This window comes from Labeo rohita, chromosome 11 (assembly GCF_022985175.1).
Source record: "Labeo rohita strain BAU-BD-2019 chromosome 11, IGBB_LRoh.1.0, whole genome shotgun sequence".
NCBI lineage: Eukaryota > Metazoa > Chordata > Actinopteri > Cypriniformes > Cyprinidae > Labeo > Labeo rohita.
Window position 1 is genome coordinate 6,601,045 of NC_066879.1, and position 19,253 is coordinate 6,620,297.

The 19,253-nt window shown below is 36.2% G+C and overlaps 1 protein-coding gene across 5 annotated transcripts in view; it reads right to left on the bottom strand.

Moving 5' to 3' along the window:
• Window positions 1-19,253, bottom strand: part of slc4a10a (solute carrier family 4 member 10a) — a 57,566-nt gene that overhangs the window by 10,292 nt on the left and 28,021 nt on the right. For 3 of the 5 annotated variants that reach the window (XM_051122423.1, XM_051122422.1, XM_051122424.1), the window contains 17 exons: window positions 14,269-14,638; window positions 12,484-12,644; window positions 12,179-12,367; window positions 10,098-10,186; window positions 9,741-9,898; window positions 9,532-9,619; window positions 9,302-9,448; window positions 7,342-7,442; window positions 7,052-7,226; window positions 6,831-6,964; window positions 6,498-6,743; window positions 6,064-6,169; window positions 2,763-2,924; window positions 968-1,081; window positions 701-862; window positions 364-615; window positions 199-267 (listed from right to left, as the gene is read on the bottom strand). In XM_051122423.1, the coding sequence (XP_050978380.1) occupies window positions 199-267; window positions 364-615; window positions 701-862; window positions 968-1,081; window positions 2,763-2,924; window positions 6,064-6,169; window positions 6,498-6,743; window positions 6,831-6,964; window positions 7,052-7,226; window positions 7,342-7,442; window positions 9,302-9,448; window positions 9,532-9,619; window positions 9,741-9,898; window positions 10,098-10,186; window positions 12,179-12,367; window positions 12,484-12,644; window positions 14,269-14,638 (2,723 nt within the window). Of the gene's footprint in view, window positions 1-198; window positions 268-363; window positions 616-700; window positions 863-967; window positions 1,082-2,762; window positions 2,925-6,063; window positions 6,170-6,497; window positions 6,744-6,830; window positions 6,965-7,051; window positions 7,227-7,341; window positions 7,443-9,301; window positions 9,449-9,531; window positions 9,620-9,740; window positions 9,899-10,097; window positions 10,187-11,797; window positions 12,086-12,178; window positions 12,368-12,483; window positions 12,645-14,268; window positions 14,639-19,253 lie in introns of all 5 variants that reach the window. The other 2 variants (XM_051122426.1, XM_051122425.1) reach the window with 2 other exon arrangements.

Consider the following 19,253-nt stretch of genomic DNA (forward strand, 5'->3'; position numbering starts at 1 on the left):
TGACAAACGCACATAACAACTTACTAAAATGTAAACTATAATTAACACTGTAACTATAAAAAATAAAAGCTAATACAAAATATGAATAAATACTTGAATCGTATATAAACAATACCGAAATAACATAAGACACTCCTGCAAATGTCTGAATAAACATTTTTTAGGCACAATATATGAGTTCAATAGTAATTGCAGTACCTGTATGCCCCTGAGAGACGACGCTCCCATATAGAGGAAAACTCCATATAACACTGGCATTGGGATATGCTGATGACAAAAACATCAAATAATAAGCATTAAAAAGAATGCAACATCTCAAAAGTTTCATGCAAGCAAGCTTTATCTGAGCCAAAGATCACTGACCTTGAGTACGGAGGTCATAAACACTGAGCTGCCCATGAGGACGAATATCATGAGGCCGGTGAAGCGCTGCTCTCTGATGCCCAAGAACTTGGGCTGTTCACCAGGTGCTGAGCATTCGGACTCCAGCTTCAGGCTGTTCACGTGGGAGATTGATAGCACCGTCGCAGCCACGAACCACGGCAGGCCCATCAGAGAGCACACGCCCAGCATCACACCCACCACAAACAGGTCCAGATGATAGCCACAGCCTTTCTGTGGAGGCACAACAAAGGACTTCAAGTCTACAAGAATATTCGTTAACTGAAAAGAGAGTATTGTGAAGGACTTAGCAACACACCTTCAGCTTGTGCTCCTTTCTGTTAATAATAACGGCAGTGATTTGTTGGTCCATGAAGATGAGGATGGTGCACAGCAGAGCTGGGATGAAGGTCACAATAATAGTCCACCATGGGTTTGGTCCTATTGGGCTGATGAACCAGCCACGGTCATCTCTGGTTGGCTGTGACAGATCATCTGATTAGTTACATATTCATATGCACAGGATAGTACAAAAACGTACAAATGAAAATGACACAGTACTGTAAAACTTCTCTTAACGACTCACTTTGAACTCATTAGGAACCTGTAGTTTGGGGGAAGGGACCCCCAGACCATAGTCGATCAGAACCATAGTCATGATGGTGATGAAAACAGCAAAATCACTGATAATTGCTCTCACCTGTTTAGAAACACACAGAATTAGAATAAGTTCTAGAAAATAGCATTAACATCAATAGGTGAACCTTAAAAATGTGAAAAGCTTATATTATATTACATATGTAATAATCATATTACAGTTATTGTAAATATATATTTATATTTATATAAATATATATTGATATACTGATATAGAAATATATAAAATAAACATGCAAATACATTATATTATTAAAGATAATGATTATTTTATCATAATGTAATATAATTAATTTTATTATTTCACAACAACAATTATGATAAATTCTACTTTAATATTTTTAAAATATATTATATTATATTATATTATATTATATTATATTATTAATAATGTCACTAATATGGTTTGATATAATACAATTAAATACAATTTTTGAAGGTAAACATGATTATCATATTTAATTACATAAAATAATGTTACATTATATTATATTATATTATATTATATTATTAAAGCTGATGGAAGTTATTATATTACAGATAATGTGAACATAAACATATATTGATATATTGATATATAAATATACAAAATAATTATGCAAACACATTATATCATTAAAGATAATAATTAGGGCTGCACGATAAATCGCATGAGATTAGTCTTAGTCAATGAAGCCGGTACTTTGATTAGTAGTAAAGCTCCATCACGTGCGTTCAGCTGGAGCGGCAATTAATACACAGAGCCGTAAATCACTGACAAGCTACGCAAAATCGCACTCATAATCACAGATGAATCACATTCGATTATGAGCGCGATTTTGCGTAGCTTGTCAGTGATTTACGGCTCTGTGTATTAATTGCCGCTCCAGCTGAACGCACGTGATGGAGCTTTAATACTAATCAAAGTACCTGCTTCACTGACTAAGCGCGCCTCACAATCGCATGTGATTTATCGTGCAGCCCTAATAATAATTATTTTTATCTTACTATAATATAATTTTTTTTAAACGATAATAGTGATAATGATCATTTCTATTTTAATAATATTTTAATTATATAATATATTGTTTTTATTATATTACATTGTTGTTTTTTATTTATGAAAACAAAGGCAATTCATTTAAAATAGAGACTTCACCAAATTGTAAATTATATTATATTTGATTAGATTAGCTCATATCTTATCTTATATTCGATTAGATTAGATTATTAAAGATGATAATCATCATAATCATTTCACCTTCAAAGCAATTATAAAATACTATAATTAATTGTATTTTTTTAAAACACTATTAGTATAAGTAAATTAATTTTAATTATATTATAATATATTACATTTAGTTGTATTATTTTAATAATATTTTAATCATATAATGTAACATAAATTTTAATTATATTGCTATTTTTATTTATGAAAATAAAGTTAATAAATTACTATATTTATATAATATTATTATATTATTAAAGATGATAATCATCATAATCATTAAAAAATAAATTAAATATAAATTAAAAAAAACTTAATTGTATTACATCAAAAAATATTAGTGATATTATTATTAAATATAATATAATATAATATAATATAATACAATTTTGACAGCCCTACAAAAAAATTTACTCAAACTTCACTTTAAGAGAAACTTAAAACTTAACCTCAGTTTGAGAACTTACATAATCAGATCTACATAAACACACACACACACACACAAGCAGCTTCTTGCCTTGGTGGGGAAGTAACGGCTGGTTTTGAACTCCTTAAGGAAGGAGGACATGGCAACCGTGGAGAAGAAGAGAACGACAGACCAGAAGAGGACGTCAGGGATGTATGGACCGTGATGGCCACAGGCTTTGCCAACAAACTCACCCCTGTTCTCCACACAGCCCTGAGACCAAACACAAAACACAATAATCACATCTGCTTCAGATAAACACAAACTCATTCATATACAGTTATGTGTAACTGTGCAAATATCACAAGGATTTGTTTATAGTGGATTAGATTGTGTGTTGTATAATTGTGTGTGTGTGTGTGTGTGTGTGTGTGTGTGTGCAGGAGCTTAAATATAAATCGGAAGAAGGGGAACTGAGGTAAACCAGCAGCGGATTTGCTTTTATTAAAGTATGAGTTACTAAAATGTATTAACCCATATCTGAGCCACAGAAATGAGGGGGGATGTCTGTGGAAATGTTCAGGATGGTATACTGTTTTTAAAAGATATGTATGTATAGGTGACTTATTATTTAAAAAAATGCGCAGTATACAACTGAACATACCACATAATCCATAATGCAATCCACTCAATGATTAATGCATTTAAAGGGAAAGTTCACCCAAAAATGAAAATTCATTCCACAGAAGAGAAGAAAGTTATTAGGGGTATTAGCGCAGCGCTGAAACCCTATTGTAATTTTTAGAATGGTCACGGTCAGCGTTCACCACGTAAAACTAATCATGCAGACCAAACCGTAAGTCGTAGAGACTTGAAATTTGGAGGGACAGTAGTACTCACACAGCCTACAACGTGACCAAGGCTCTCCCCAATTGGCCTGATGGGGGCGCTACAGCGAACAAAAGTACAAAATAGCTCATAACTCCAAAACCAAAATTTCGGGCATTTCGCATTTTTTTGAAAAACATGCTTTTGGGAAGTAGTCCTAGGTTTTTTTTGCCCGATCTGAACCAAACCAGTGCAGGAAGATCTTTGAAGAGTCAATATAAAATAAGTTTAACTTTCGACTCACCATCACAAATGGACGCCAAAACGTTCAAAGGAGACAGGGCCACTTTCAGTAAAATGCCTGTAACTCCTGAACGGAATGAGATATCCCCACCAAACTCAGAACACTTATATAAGAGCTCAATCTGAGGTTGCAGGAAAAAATCACGGAGCTTTTGCCACTTGCTGGCACTAAAATAATTCGTCTTTTCAACATGAAAATCGGTGTTCACAGTTTTGGTCCAAAAAAACCCATAAAAAAAACATAAAAATGAAACTCAGTGGGAAACTCAGTGGGCCTGTTTGACTCACAGCCCCAAAGGTCTGAGAGAAATTTGAAAGAAATCAGCCACCAGGGGGGTGATATCGCATTTTTCGAGGGTGCAAACGATTGTACGTCGCACATATGCACGATATCATACGACAGACAACTTTGTCTCTAAAACCACTGCTGTCAATCAAATCATTTGTTCAATGAATAAGAAGAAAGCTACTTTTGCAAACTAGTCCTAGGTTTTTCGCTCAATCTGGAAAAAAAAAATTCTCTGGATGCTGACAATTCTCTGGACTCTTTAGGCCAATAATGATCAAAAAAATGTTGAAATTTACTCTTTGGGAAGCTATAACTGAGTCGTTTTGAAAAGGGGCCTGTCCAAGTTTACCAAAAATCCTATAAAGCCTAAGGGAAAACGCAAAACTTTACAAAACCTGCTGAGCATATGTGACAGGTGATTCTACACAAGCATGCAAAGTTTTAAGGGGATCGGACCACAGCTGACGCTGTAACAGTCATAAGATTAAAAAACATCATATTTCTATGGTAGAGTGACTAGACGTGCCACTTCCCGAGGACACGTTCATTTGTAAATTGCCTACAATAACCAGGTGTTGGCTGTTTGCACTGCGCTGATCAATCATTGTATGACATTAAAGTACCACAAGAGCGATTTGAATGCATGGACCCGTCTGCTCTGCTCTCTACAGCTCTTGCTGTACATTGATGTCATACAACGATCAATCTGCACAACGCAAACAACCAACACCTGGTTATTTTAGGCAATTTAGAAATCCTGTGCTGAACGTGTCCCCGGGAAGTGGCACGTCTTGTCACCCTACTCTATGGTAAATTACCTGGATTGCCAAAAATGCTTTTTTAATTATTGACTTAGATGGGTACAGCCTATGTGTAATGTATATGTAATGTCTGCTTCCATATATGCTTAAAAGCCTTAAGCGCTTGAACCCCAGTAATTGCTGCTTGCCATTTATATTTATTTTTGCTTTCTTTGCACACAAAAAGTATCCTCGTAGCTTCATAAAATTACAGTTGAACCACTGATGTCATATGGACTATTTTAACAATATCCTTACTACCTTCCTGGGAACTGAACATGTCAGTGGTCTATGGAGGGTCAGAAAGCTCTCGGATTTCATCAAAAATATCTTAATTTGTGTTCCAAATATTAACGAAGGTCTTATGGGTTTGGTTGAGTAATCAATGACAGAATTTTCATTTTTGGGTAAACTATGCCTTTAAGACAGTTACTTGCCACCACCTACCGCTGTAGTTTCATATTTAGAGAATCATTTCATTTTTTAAAAAAACTATTTCAAATGTCATTCAGTGTAGCTATATGTGTAATAATTTCTGTGATGAATCATACTATTGCTGTTTAAAGCCATTTATTTGTTATATCTATTCAGTGTTTTCCTCATTTAACGCAGTAATGACTATATTTTGAGGGGTAATTTCTCAGACCAAATAAATGTGTCTTTATTAATGTGATTAATCAGATGAATTAAATGTAATTAATTAGATTTCATTAATTAATTAAATTTTAATCGCTTAAGAGCTCTAGTTATTTATCACTGTATAATGCCATAATGCATACTGTTTCTCGCACTATTTTTGATGTTAAATCAGTATTCGGCATGCAAGTATTCCATTTCGAACACAGCGATATGGTGTGTTAAAGTCATGTCTGAAAGATCATATTTTAAAGTTGAATGCACATAAACACCACCACAAAGTCATAATTCCATAATATTGTACAATTACAATACAATATATAGTATTTAAACTTATAGCACCTTCTTAAATTGTATAAAAACATACAAAAAAGCAAAAACACAGCTTATGTGCAATCTTTATTTATCATTGTGTAGAAGCAGAGAGTTTAAAAAAATCTTGGTAGAAAACATAAATCGCAATCTTTGCTTCAACCAAAGTGCTTTGAATGCACCTGACATACACAAATTCTCAACTCATAATTACAAACTTTAATGCACCAATAGTCACACTCACCTTTACATCTAGGCCTAACCAGTCAATCTCAGACGCAGTGATGTTTTTTTCCTGCCAGTAATTCAGTGTGGCGTTGCTGGGTTCTTTAGGCATTGTGCACACACACCTGCAAAACACACATTAATACATCACAATATTTTACGCTGATAACTTTAACAACACATACAACTGAATTAGAGCTGTGACCTTAAAGAGATAATTCACCCAAAAATGAAAATTCATGAAAAGTCTTTTTTTTTTTTTTTTACTCCCCCTCAGGTTGTTCCAAACCCATGAGACCATTTTAATGATGTCCTTTCTGGGCCTTGAACGTATCAGTTGCATTGCTGTCTATGCAGGGTCAGAAAGCTGTCGGATTTCATCAAAAATATCTTAATTTTTATCTTAATTAAACTATCCCTTTAAGAAACATTGATATGAGTGGCAGTACTCACGAGTACTGAGTGAGCTGGTTGAGGTCATTGTGCATGTTGAAAGGGTACGTCTCGCCCAGATGAATGAGTTTCTCCAGAGCTTCATAGATGAAGATGATGCAGATGAGGGAAGCGAAGGCTTCCTCTGTGAATCGTGTGATGTAACACACCAGTGAGCTGGCGTCTGTGGCAACCAGCAGAAGACAGAAAAAGGCCGTCCACAGACCGATGCACACACGTAAGGAGAGGTAGGACAAACCGTACTCTCTGAAGAGAACAACACAGATAAAAATGAGTTCCCCTGAACTGACTTAAATACATCAAAATGCTTAGTGCAAATCAAAGGAGCCTCACTTGCAGAATTTGAAGAGGATTTTCTCAAAGACCAAGACAGGCCCTGTGCTGCCCAGGATAGTAAGAGGCTGCCCAGCAAACAAAGAATACGCTATACCCGTCATAGAAGCCCCAAATAGAGACTCTATTGCACTCTAAGAGAGAAATGGGAAGAATATATATCATCAGTCACATCATAATCACATATAAATGTACATTTGTATATATAAACGCGTTCTTACTATGCGTCCTTCTGTAGCTTCTCCCAGGAGACCTCCGAAGGTGATAACAGGAGACATGCAGGCGCAGTACAGGAAAAGGAAGGAGGCGAGACACTGCAGACTAAGGGCATCTGTGTAGTCTGATAGGTAGTGAGGAGCCTTACGCTTGATGTCCAGAATAAACCCACCAAAAAACCTAAAGATTTGAGTAAAATAAGACCTCAGAGATCCAGGTCTGTCTCCGACGTGAGGGTTTACATAATTCACAAACACACAAGTATACGAACAGTATATTTTTACAGATTACTCACTTCCCTGTGCGCTGTAGCTCTGGTCCTCCGTGGCCTCCATGCTCCTCAGCCTCCCCCAGATCAGCCCCTCCACTGGCCAAAGGAGGAACCTTCCGTTTCTCCTGCAAGATGGAGACACAAAATCAATATTACCACTGATCTCAGACCGGAGATAAGAATATGATGTCTATTCCAGTTAGTGATGCACCAAAATGAATTTTGTACCAAAACACAGTTTTGTGTTTTGAAAGTTCATTGTTTACTCATTACTCATCCAAACCTGTACGAGACATTTTGAAGAACGTTAGTAACCAAACAGTTGACGGTAGCCATTGACTTCCATAGTATTTCTTTCTTCCATAATATGGAAGTAAACGGCTACCATCAACTTGGTTTGGTTATTCTTCCAAATTCTTCAAAATATCTTCTTTTGTGCTCAACAGAAGAAAGAAACTCATACAGGTTTGAACCAACATGCCGGTGAGTAATTCATGACAGAATTTACATTTTTTGGTGAAGTATCCTATGAAAGTTTTCATTTAGATGAAAACCAAAACTGAAAATTAAGTTTATATAATCATCAATCAGTAAATAATCAACAAGCAGATATAAGAACATTTGTATTAGGGCTGTAAAATCGATTAATCGCAATTAATCGCATCTGAAAGTTTTTGTTTACATGATGTATATACATGTATGTGTGTGTATTTGTAATATACATGAGCAATGTCACACACGTAGCTGTGCAAATGGCTACACATCAGCACAGCTGTGATTTAGCTGTAGTTAATCACAGCATGTCGATACATAGCCATATCGCACAGCTACTCGTATGGCAGTTCAACAGCACGTGTGTGTGTAAATACATAAGAAACAACAACAGTATCTTAAAAAACCCTTATTCACGCAGAACTACTTTCTTACGCCACGGATTCAAATCTCACGTTGACAGTTTAACATCTGAGCCCAAGCCTACATTACTAATTTGAAAATGTCACTTTAGAACTAGTAATGAAAGAATGTTGAGTTGCTTCATTGAAAGCCTATTGTAAACTATTTGCTCGGGGAATAAATAATATATTAATGAGACTAAAGACTGCCCGTTAGATTTACCCAAAACGAATTTTATCTCATGTTTAACCACTGTAGGAACATCAGAACCAGGGGCAAATTGTAGAAGAAGTGTCCAAGGTAAGGCTGTTCTAGGTGGGTTCATAAACACCCGCTGACACCCTGAAGCTAACATCTCAAAAAACATTGACGCATATTTTCAACTAGACGTTATCTTTATTAAAAAACGCATATTTAAAGTCTAAACAAGTACATTCTTAACTAAAAAACTCTTAAAACTACATTCCATGACACAAAACAGCATTATTTATAAAATTACAGTGGATTTGGCGTCCGCCATGAAACTCACTGTGAGAAATACCACACACGGTGTGATACAAACAGTGAAACGGTATTAGTTTTGATATCACTAGGATATTGCACTCCTCCCAGCTAATCAGATTCGAGGACCAGAAACTGTGGTATAAATATAAACATACACAGTACACACACATACTGTATATCTCATGTAACATTTGTATATAAACATTCAAATTACAAATAAGACTATGTTTATATTAATTTTTCTATTTAATTATGTTTATTATATTGTTTCTACTCTATTGTAGCTATAATAAAAAAAGTGCTCATGACAGAGTTATTTAAACATAAATTGAATAATGAAGACAACATGTTAAGAAAAATGAATGAATTATGAGTTGTACTATTTCTTTCAACATACCTTCTAATGTTCATTCATGTTTATTTTGTGCTATAGTAAGTAGTAAAGATGAAGAGGTTACTGGTTCAGTCAATAATTTCGGCCCTCAAAAACTGCTTGGCTGAATATTTTCGGTTGCAGACATTTTGGTGCATCACTAATTCCAGCATCCATGATGAATCAGTGCATGGAGTTTGAGAAATGGGTCACCTGTGAGGGCACATTTTTGGGTGGCTCTATTCTGATGGTGGGATCCCACTCGCCTGGGGGCAGCACAGTGACCTGATCCAAAAACTCATCGATTCCTGCCACAAGGTCAGAACGATCCTTTGCCTTATAAGCCACGTCATGGAACACCTGGAGAAGAGACGTTCACATAAGAGCCTGCTGCCTATAGTATCAAGTATAGAAATAAACACAGTGTTATCCATGTTACTGACCTCATCTGTCATGAGCGTGGCAATAGAGCGGCCAATCTCATGGTACTGAGGCCCCTTCCCCATTGGCCCCAGCAGAATAAAGAGAAATCTGAAAAATGACAAAGGACTTCGTAGCGAACTCTGAGGCACACCACTCTATAAAATGAACTTGAATGACAGAGACATATATATGTTTAGTGAGTTTTGTCCACAGATCTCTCTGCTCTTACCTGGTGGTGATGGGGACCTCTGCCAGGCCGTTGAGCAACACAGCAGGGGACAAACGGATGAAGGCCACCACAGGTTTCTCTAGAAACTCCAGCTCACCTACCAAGATGTTGGATGCCTCAGCTCCTGGTGGGATCTTCTTCATGAAGTGGAGGTCTATCTGCAGACACAAAAAACATGTTATAAAATATCATTCTGATTTAAAATAACTGCTTTCTGTTTTAAAATTCAATGTATTCATTTTCAGTAGCCATTAATCAAATCTTCAGTCCCACGATTCTTCAGAGAGCCTTTTAATATGCTGATTTGATGCTCTAGAAGCTTATAAAAATTACTACTATCTGGAACGTGATTCTTACTTTGCTGAAGTCAACAGCACTGTTCTCACGACTGCCATCCGCACGTCCTTCTGTAGTAGTGGGCTGAGCCTGAGGAGACACCATCTGACCTGGAAGCAGTGCAGAAATAAAAAAAAACAGAGCATATAAAATAACAGACCATCATACAAAAACAGATTTGATAGTTTGAAAGAAAGACAGTGATGTTCCGGTCATGGTAATGAAGACCTAAGCACACTTACCTGGTTAAAAACAGTTGTAAGGAACATGTTAAATGATTAGCTCAATTCCAAAATAAAAAAAAATCCTGATAATTTACTCACCACCATGTCATCCAATATGTTCATGTCTTTCTTTCTTCGGCCGAAAAGAAAAGAAGGTTTCTGAGGAAAAAATTCCTGGATTTTTCTCCATATAGTGGACTTCAACAGAGATCAACAGGTTGAAGGTCCAAATTGCAGTTTCACTGCAGCTTCAAAGGGCTCTACATGATACCAGCCAAGAAATAAGCCGAATCTAACAAAACGATCAAAAATTGATATACATTTTTACCACAAATGCTTGTCTTGCACTAGCTTGACCTCACACGTGATGTAGGCAGAAGTACCGACCCAGTGTTTACAAACCGAACATGCAAAGTAAGTCAAACTCCCTTTACGCAAAAAGGTAAAACAACAATGTTTGATAAGAAAATGAGATGAGTTTTTCGTCCAACCCGACCTTTTTGAACTGGAGTACACAGGCGAAAAACTAACCGCTCGTGACCTTTCCAACATGAAAGGTCATAATGTATAAAAGTCGTTGATGCACATCACAGAGCTAGAGCAAAAATGAGCATTTATGGTTATAAAATATGCAATTTGTTTGTTTCGCTAGACAAGACCCTCAAGATTCCTCAGATGGGATAGTGTAGAGCTTTGAAGCTCCACTTTGGACCTTCAACCCATTGATCACCATTGAAGTCCACTATATGGAGAAAAGTCCTGCAATGTTTTCCTCAAAAACCTTAATTTCTTTTCGACTGAAGAAAGAAAGACATGAACATTGTGGCTGACATGGGGTTAAGTAAATTATTAGGAATTTTTTATTCTGGAAGTGAAATAGTCCTCCTAGCATTGTCTAGCACAAACCTCCCAGCATTGTCTATATCTAATTTCAATCTAAAAACTAAATCCAGAAGTAGTGAAGAACAATTAGATATTAGAGGTTGGATATTTAAGTCTACTACAACTCCCAGTACTACTTCCTACATGGTTAAACTCGAAGCTAAGTGGTTAAATGACACACTAACGCCAAGTTTATTGTTAGTTAGAGAGTTCATATGGAATACCTAAATGACTCATAAATTATTGCTAATTACCATGATACATTTGCAAGTCGACCATATTAGAAAAGCCAAGATACCCCCTTAAACATATGCAGATGAACTGACATGGTATCATCCGAATGAGGTATCTAGATATTCCATATCTATGCGTTAAGGTACAATCACATTTAGCTAAATTAATAGGAATCCACATGCTCAGGAACTTCTCACACAGATGTTGCATCAGATTTAAGTTGGTTACAAAAATTCGCTGCACTGACCAACAGAAAGCTGACTTCTGTGTGAGCTGTGCTTCATACATTGTTACTCTACTGAGTATGGACTATTTTTGCTCTCAAAATTTCGCTAATGTGACTGCACCATTAGAGTACAGGTGAATCTATGATCATATTGCCTGATGGTGGCTCTTCTTCGGGATCGAGGGTAGGGATGATGTGGTAGCCGTAAGGCGGGCTTAGTCGTTTGCTGAAGGGGATATGGGGTTTTTTGGGTCGGATGAGGGGGGCAGCTGGAGCAGGAGGGGTGGAAGGGGATGTGTGGGGTTTATGAAGAGCTGAGAGACACTTGGGACAGCGGAGGGACCAGGCTGGACATAAGAGCACCTGTCTGTTTCTCACACTGTGGCTGAACCTAGACCAGAGAGAGGAGAGGGGTCTGGGGGACAGACGGGTCGTGATGACAACTGGGACACACAGACAGGCACACAATCAAACAGAAAAATAAGATGCATGGCAAATATAGAGCAATGCATTTGCTGGAGCGTGTGGAGCAGTACCATTCTTATCCATGGAGTGTGGTTCGGACTGCTTCCTGCCGATATCTGCGAAAGAGCGTACGATGGGGATCCGGTTTGCCAGTTTCTTCTGGTTCTGATGGTGGTGCTGTTTAAGGAGAGCATTTCGGATCTTCTTCCTCACCTCCTCTCCCAAAGAACCTGAGATCTCGTGCTGGTCCAAAACCATATCTTAAAAAAATAAAAAAGGATAAATAAAGCAAATCATATATCATATATCATGTACACTACCAAATTTAATTAATTAATTTTTTTAAAGGCTGAAGAATGTTTTCAGACTCCAGTACCTGCGATCTCCTCCAGTGAGTTGGCCCTCATGTCCAGCATGACGGTGCCGTTGAGGATGCAGCTCCGCAGCTCAAACAGACTGTGAAGGGAAAGAGTAGCCACATATGGCTTACTCCATCTCTCTCCTCCATCCTCGACATCTTCCTCAAACTTCAGCCATCTAGACAAATAGAGGACAGGAGAAAGAAGATAAGGTGAAGAGTGGGAAAAATAGAGAGTGTGAATGAGAATGACTATTAAATTAGTTTTCTCAATACCACAAACTTGTATTGCATTAGCTGTAATGATGATAAGCCTATCGGCTATTCCACACCACAAATGATTTGAAACCCCTTTTTTTGTAGTAATCTCACTCTGCTGTTTGTTTCTGACAGTGTTTGTAGTGGTATGTGATGGACTTCTGAAATGAGGTATGTCTTTGTCTTGAATTTAAATTGAAATTTATGTTACACTATAATACTATATTATAAGTACTATTTTATTGTATAAAATACTATCATTTAGATTTTTGACTTTGTTATATTTAATAATACATTTCTATTTTATAACTATATAGTTATAGTCTATTTTATAACTATATATTAAATCAATTTAAATTTATTTTATACTATACTATCATTTAATAAGAATAATTTACAATTTTTAATCAGTTTAATAATAAATAAATTGAAAATATAAATAAATGAAAAATGAATAATATGTAACATTATATTATTTCATATTAACATAACATTATTATATATATATATGTAGTTATTTATTATTTTATCATATTTTAGTAATAGTATAAATATATAATATAATTTTACGTTTTCAATCATTTTAATAATACACTTATGAAATAGATAAATAAAAAAAACAATATATAACATTATATTTTATCATATCTATTATAATGCATTTCTATTTTAGAACTATATATATAATTTTATTATGTTTTAATAAGTCATAATCAAAAAGTAATTAACATTAAGTTTATAAAATATTTTAACATAAGTTTATAATAGTCATTTTAATTATACATTTATACTATAAATGGATAAAAATAGCAATATTTAACATTATATTTTAGCATAATTAATAATACATTTCTATTTTGTAACTATATACATAGTTATTTATTGTATTATTATACTTATATAATATAAACATATTATATATATAATATTTAAAAAGCAATTCATATTAATTTTATAAATTATTTTTGTAGTTCAATATAAATTCATGTTATACTATAATCCTATACTATAATTTTGCTAACAATATAATTTAACATTTTTAATATATATATATAAGTACTATTTAAAAAGTTATTAATGTTCATTTTATAAATTATTTTTGTAGTTCAAAATACATTCATGTTATACTATAATACTGTACTAGAATTGTCATAAAAACATAAATGTATGTTTACTCATTTTAATTATAAATGAATGTATAATATACTGAAATAAAAAAATAATAATATCCAACATTTTATCATATTTAATATAATACATTTCTATTTTATAACTATATGTAGTTATTTAATATATTATTAAAAACTAAGTCATAAAAAGTAATTAATATTAATTACTCTTAATAAGTAATGAATATTTCTATTATATTGGTTACTTGTTATATTAATAACAATATAATGACAAAATACATTAATATTGTAGAACAATTTATATATATATAACATTTTTGTTGTACTATTATAACGATGATAATTTTTTCACAATTCTGTTTTTCCAAAAATGTCCCTTAGTATTTGTGTATCCTCAGTGTGTGTGTATTTGTACCTGGCCGTCTCTTTCCATTCCGCATCCTCTCCCTCTTTCAGGCAGATTTCATCCAGCTCGGTGAAGAGAGCGTGAGGAATGTGTTCCTCGTCATCCTCCATTCCCAGCAGGAACTGTACGCGCTGAGACGGTGTGTCTGCTACAGAGAAACAGACCGACATTTTATTTTTTATCTCTGTTCTTTTGGACTGTTTCTTCAATTTTGCATTTATCCTGACAGTCGTACTGTATGAAGGCGATTCTCTCCCATCCTCAGTTCCAGAGTCTCTCTCCCGTGACCTCTTCCTGTGGCGGTGTCCATGGTGACGATGCCGTCTGTGTGACCTCCGACCCAGAGGTACATGCACCCCAATGTAGAGGGTACGGTGGCCTGCCAGGGACAGACAGAAGAGGCGAGTTATCACAAAAAACATTCTAAACAAAATATAGCTGCAAGCAGCAATTAAGGGGCCATGCACAATCAGGCAAAATAAGGAGCTAAGCATGGCATGGAGCGACAGACCAACTGCAACAATGAGTAATTATTTTAGGATGATTAGGATCATTTTAGGATGATTTCAGTCAAAATGGCTGAAAAATCATAAATGCAATCTCGAGTAATATGATTTAATAGGATACCACTTTTGACCAATAGGTGGCACTGTTATTAAATCGATGTGGTGTGTTCTTTGTGTGGTGTCAATACGTCAAAGCTTTGCAGAGATACAGCCTCAGACGTAGTCAGGCATCATGCCTCACATTTGTTGAGTTGCTATGCAAAAACAGTTTTGTCTATCAGCACGAAATCCATAACTTTTTGCCAGCACAGTCTGAAAATTTTGTTGAAAATTGGACCAACTGTCGAGGAGTTGAAAAAGTAGAGCTGAAAAAGTAGATTTTCAATGTAAATCAAAATGGCGGCCAGAAAGTTTGGTTGACTATGGCATAATTGTTTTTATTACAAAAGGCTAATGCAATCAGTTTTAGCATAATTTTCAGTTATTAGCATTTTTGGAAATTTCATTGTTAATGGTTAAGGAGTGGTTTATCACTCTTGACCAATAGGTGGCGCTGTTACCAAATTGAAGTGGCGTGGTCAGTGTGAGGTGACAATGGCACACACAAAGTTTGTTGTCAATACGCCAAAGTTTTGCAGAGATACAGCCATGACACTGTTTGGCATGATTCCAGCAAATTTGTTGATGTGTTAAACCATAACTGTTTCATATATCGACGCAAAATCCACTACTTTTTCTCAGCACGGTCTGAAGATGAATATAAATATGGTGAAAACTGAACCAACAGTCTAGGAGGAGTTCGAAAAAGTAGGTTTCCAACATGAATAAAAATGGTGGACAGGAAGTTCAGCTGACAAAATTGGTATCTATGTTTTCGGCATGACCCCAGGAATATATTGAGATAACTCTCAATTTAATCAAATGTTGTTAGCATTTTAAAAAAATTCTTTATAACATTTGGCCACAATGTGGCTTTTTGAGTATTGTCAGAGCGTGGTGCCGAACATACATACCGAGTTTCGTATCGATACGCAAATGCAATAGTAAAATATAGCATTTTACGACAAAATTGAGAATGGCCGATATGGGAAAACTGGGTTCGACTCGGCATGCTGCACCGAATCTAATAACACCAGTTTTGTGATTTTTGGCCAAACCATTCAGAAGTTATAAGCAAAAATAGCCATTTTTCATATCTCCTGACCACTAGGTGGTGCTGCTCCGAAAATGTGCAGGTAGCCTCACGTCATGGTCGTTATAACACACCAAGTTTGGTGTCAATGTGGCAAACTGTTGCAGAGATGTAGCCTCAAATCCATTTTCGCATGTTCTTCGTCAAATGCGTTCACGCGTTATTCGAGAATTCGAGAAATTTTTCAAACTATTAAAAATAGCGAAAAAACTAAACTGTACGATTTTTACATTTTGGTGTTCATTCAAATCAGCATGAGCCAAGGATTCAGTGGGAAAAAAGAATTTTCCTTCAAGACCTTAAGGTTCAAAGGCATAAACATGAGTGAAACTTTGGACAAGTGGTGGCGCTAGAGAGTTTGAGTTAGAGACTCCAAACTTGCTATGGTTAATGTTGGGACCGTGCCAAATTTCATAACTTTCCCGAAAACTATTCGACTCGAGAGTGGAAGAAATGGACGAAGAAGACGGAAGAATAACAAGAAGAAATCTAACTGATACGGTGCTTGGCCCCTAAATATCCATAGAGAATCAACACGAGTGTGAGCAAATAATGACAAAATGTTTTTGGGGGGTAAACTGCTCCTTTAATGAGAAACGCTTCTTTTATTCCTTCATCTTAAAGTGTCCAGCAGATGTTCTGTTGTGCAAGATCCAATCCCTGCAGTCATATAATCAGATTCGACGGTTCTGTACTTCGTGTTTCTGTTCTGTTTACAGTCTAAGATTAAACTATAGCATTAAATCCATCTCTCTCTCTCTCTCTCTGTCCCTCCAGCTCTCTGTGTCTTTCTAAACTGAGATGCATCCTGACAGTGTGTGTCTGCGGGAAGAGAGAGAGCACATACGTGTGCGTGTGTGATTCCAGCCCTGGGCACTGACACAGAGAAGCAGGAGCCACAAAACAGACTTTTACGTCACAACTTAAGTGTGTGAAACAGGCAGATGGTGATCAAAGCAGAGCATGTGATCTCCATATAGAAACATGGTCCATGCTGACTGCGTCTTCTGAATCACCTCATCAGTTTTTAATACCACCACCGTCACAGTCTTTAGAGATACACACTCTAATGAGCTTTAGTTTCACTGGCTCACTCAGTCGTGCAATTTAGCATCTGAATAAGTGATAAAGACCTCCAGGGCTGAGGCAAACACACACACGTGTGTTTTTATCTCATTACCTTCGCTGATATCTTCCCCTAGCAGCCTTGAGGTGTGGGTTTGTGTGGCCATGTGGTACTTCATACAAAGCTGAATCACTTTCTTTTACATCAGTGATCCTGCATCCTGCATTCTGATATAATAATTAGAAATCGCCAAATTGCACCCTCAATATTTGAACATACTTTGATTAAAATTCCTTAAAGGAGAAGTCCACTTCCAGAACAACAATTCACAAATAATTTACTCACCCCCTTGCCATCCAAGATGTTCATGTCTTTCTGTTTTCAGTCGTAAAGAAATTATGGTTTTTGAGGAAAACATTTCAGGATTTTTCTTCATATAATGGACTTGATTGGTGCCCCGATTTTGAACTTCCAAAATGTAGTTTAAATGCAGCTTCAAAAGCCTCTAAACGATCCCAGCCGAAGAAGTCTTATCTAGCGAAAAGATCTGTCATTTTTTTCGAAAAATACAAATTTGTATACTTTTTAAGCACAAAAGCTTGTGTAGCACAGGCTCTGGGATGCACGTTCACGACGCTACGTACTATTGAATCACGCCAAAAGGTCAAACTACAGACCCAGTGTTTACAAAACGAACACGCAAAGACTAAGAAAGTGCAAGTAAGTCAAACACTGTTTACAAACAAAAAGGTACAACGATGTTGGACGATTCTAAAGTTATAGGAGAAAATAAGATGGAGTTTTTCACCATACTCTACCTTTTTTAGCTGGAGTACACAGACAATGAGCCTAGACGTGATTCGTAGTAGTGACGAGAAGTTTGGATCAGGTGAACTAATTCCAGTACAGAACCTAATAGGATGTTGCGCATGCGCGACTGAACGAATCACTCCCTGAGACGACTCGTCCACTCCCTGAGACGAGTGACATTCGTTCAAAATGAACAAATCATTCAAGAACATGCATCCCAGAGCCTGTGCTACACATAAGACCTTTCTTCCTCGGCTGGGATCGTTTAGAGCCCTTTGAAGCTGCATTTAAACTGCATTTTGGAAGTTCAAAATCGGGGCACCAATCAAGTCCATTATATGAAGAAAAATCCTGAATTTTTTTCCTCAAAAACCATAATTTCTTTATGACTGAAGACAGAAAGACATGAACATCTTGAATGACAAGGGGGTGAGTAAATTATTTGTAAATTGTGGCTCTGGAAGTGGACTTCTCCTTTAATGGTTGTGTAAGACAACACCAGTTTACACTGTCAAAAACAGCTCTCTTCACAGCAAGCCGTTTCGGTGCATGGCTCTTTAAATGATACTGCTCACCCTGCCCCTCTCTTCCATTTTCTGTGTATTTGGTGGCACGTTGCGATCAAAAACAAAACTAATCACCCTACATCGCTGTTTTACCTTTTTTTGTAAAGGCCGTTTGACCTTCTTTTGTAAACACTGGGTCAGTGCTTTTGCAGTGATGTAGGACTTTAAAGTTGAAAAATGAAAAACGAGATATTTTTCGACATACCCTAACTGTCATGAACCGAAATACACAGAGTTCACGCAGACCTAGACAAGAAGAGCGTTTGAGGTTAAAAAGTATAGAAATTGTCATTTTTTTCAAAAACAACCAATCGTTTTGCTAGATAAGACCCTTCTTTCTCGGCTGGGATCGTTTAGTGCCTTTTAAAGCCGCATTTAAACTGGATTTTGGAAGTTCAAACTCGGGGCACCATAAAAATCCACTATATGGAAAAAAAATCCTGTTTTCCTCAAAAAAATCAAGTCTTTACGACTGAAGAAAGAAAGACATTAACATCTTGGATAACAAGGGGGTGAGTATATTATCCGTACAGTTTTGTTCTGGAAGTGAACTACTCCTTTAATTGACAGAAATGGCAGAAACTGACAGAAACTTCTCTGCAACTGGGGGTCTTCTCAAGGGTTAAGTAGAGATAAGGATGAAATGAAGAGGCTCTTCAGGCTCAGACACTCTCTGGCTCCAAGTGTGTGTGTGTGTGTGTGTGAAGGAGCTGGAATGAAATGTTTCTCTAAATGGAATATTTCCTCAGGACTAAGAACAGCTAATGTCAAACAGCAGATTCATTTCCTCTCTACTTCTCTGTTGTCTGAAAATTAGGGCACCATTCTACAAAACGTTTGAGAGCGTGTGTGTA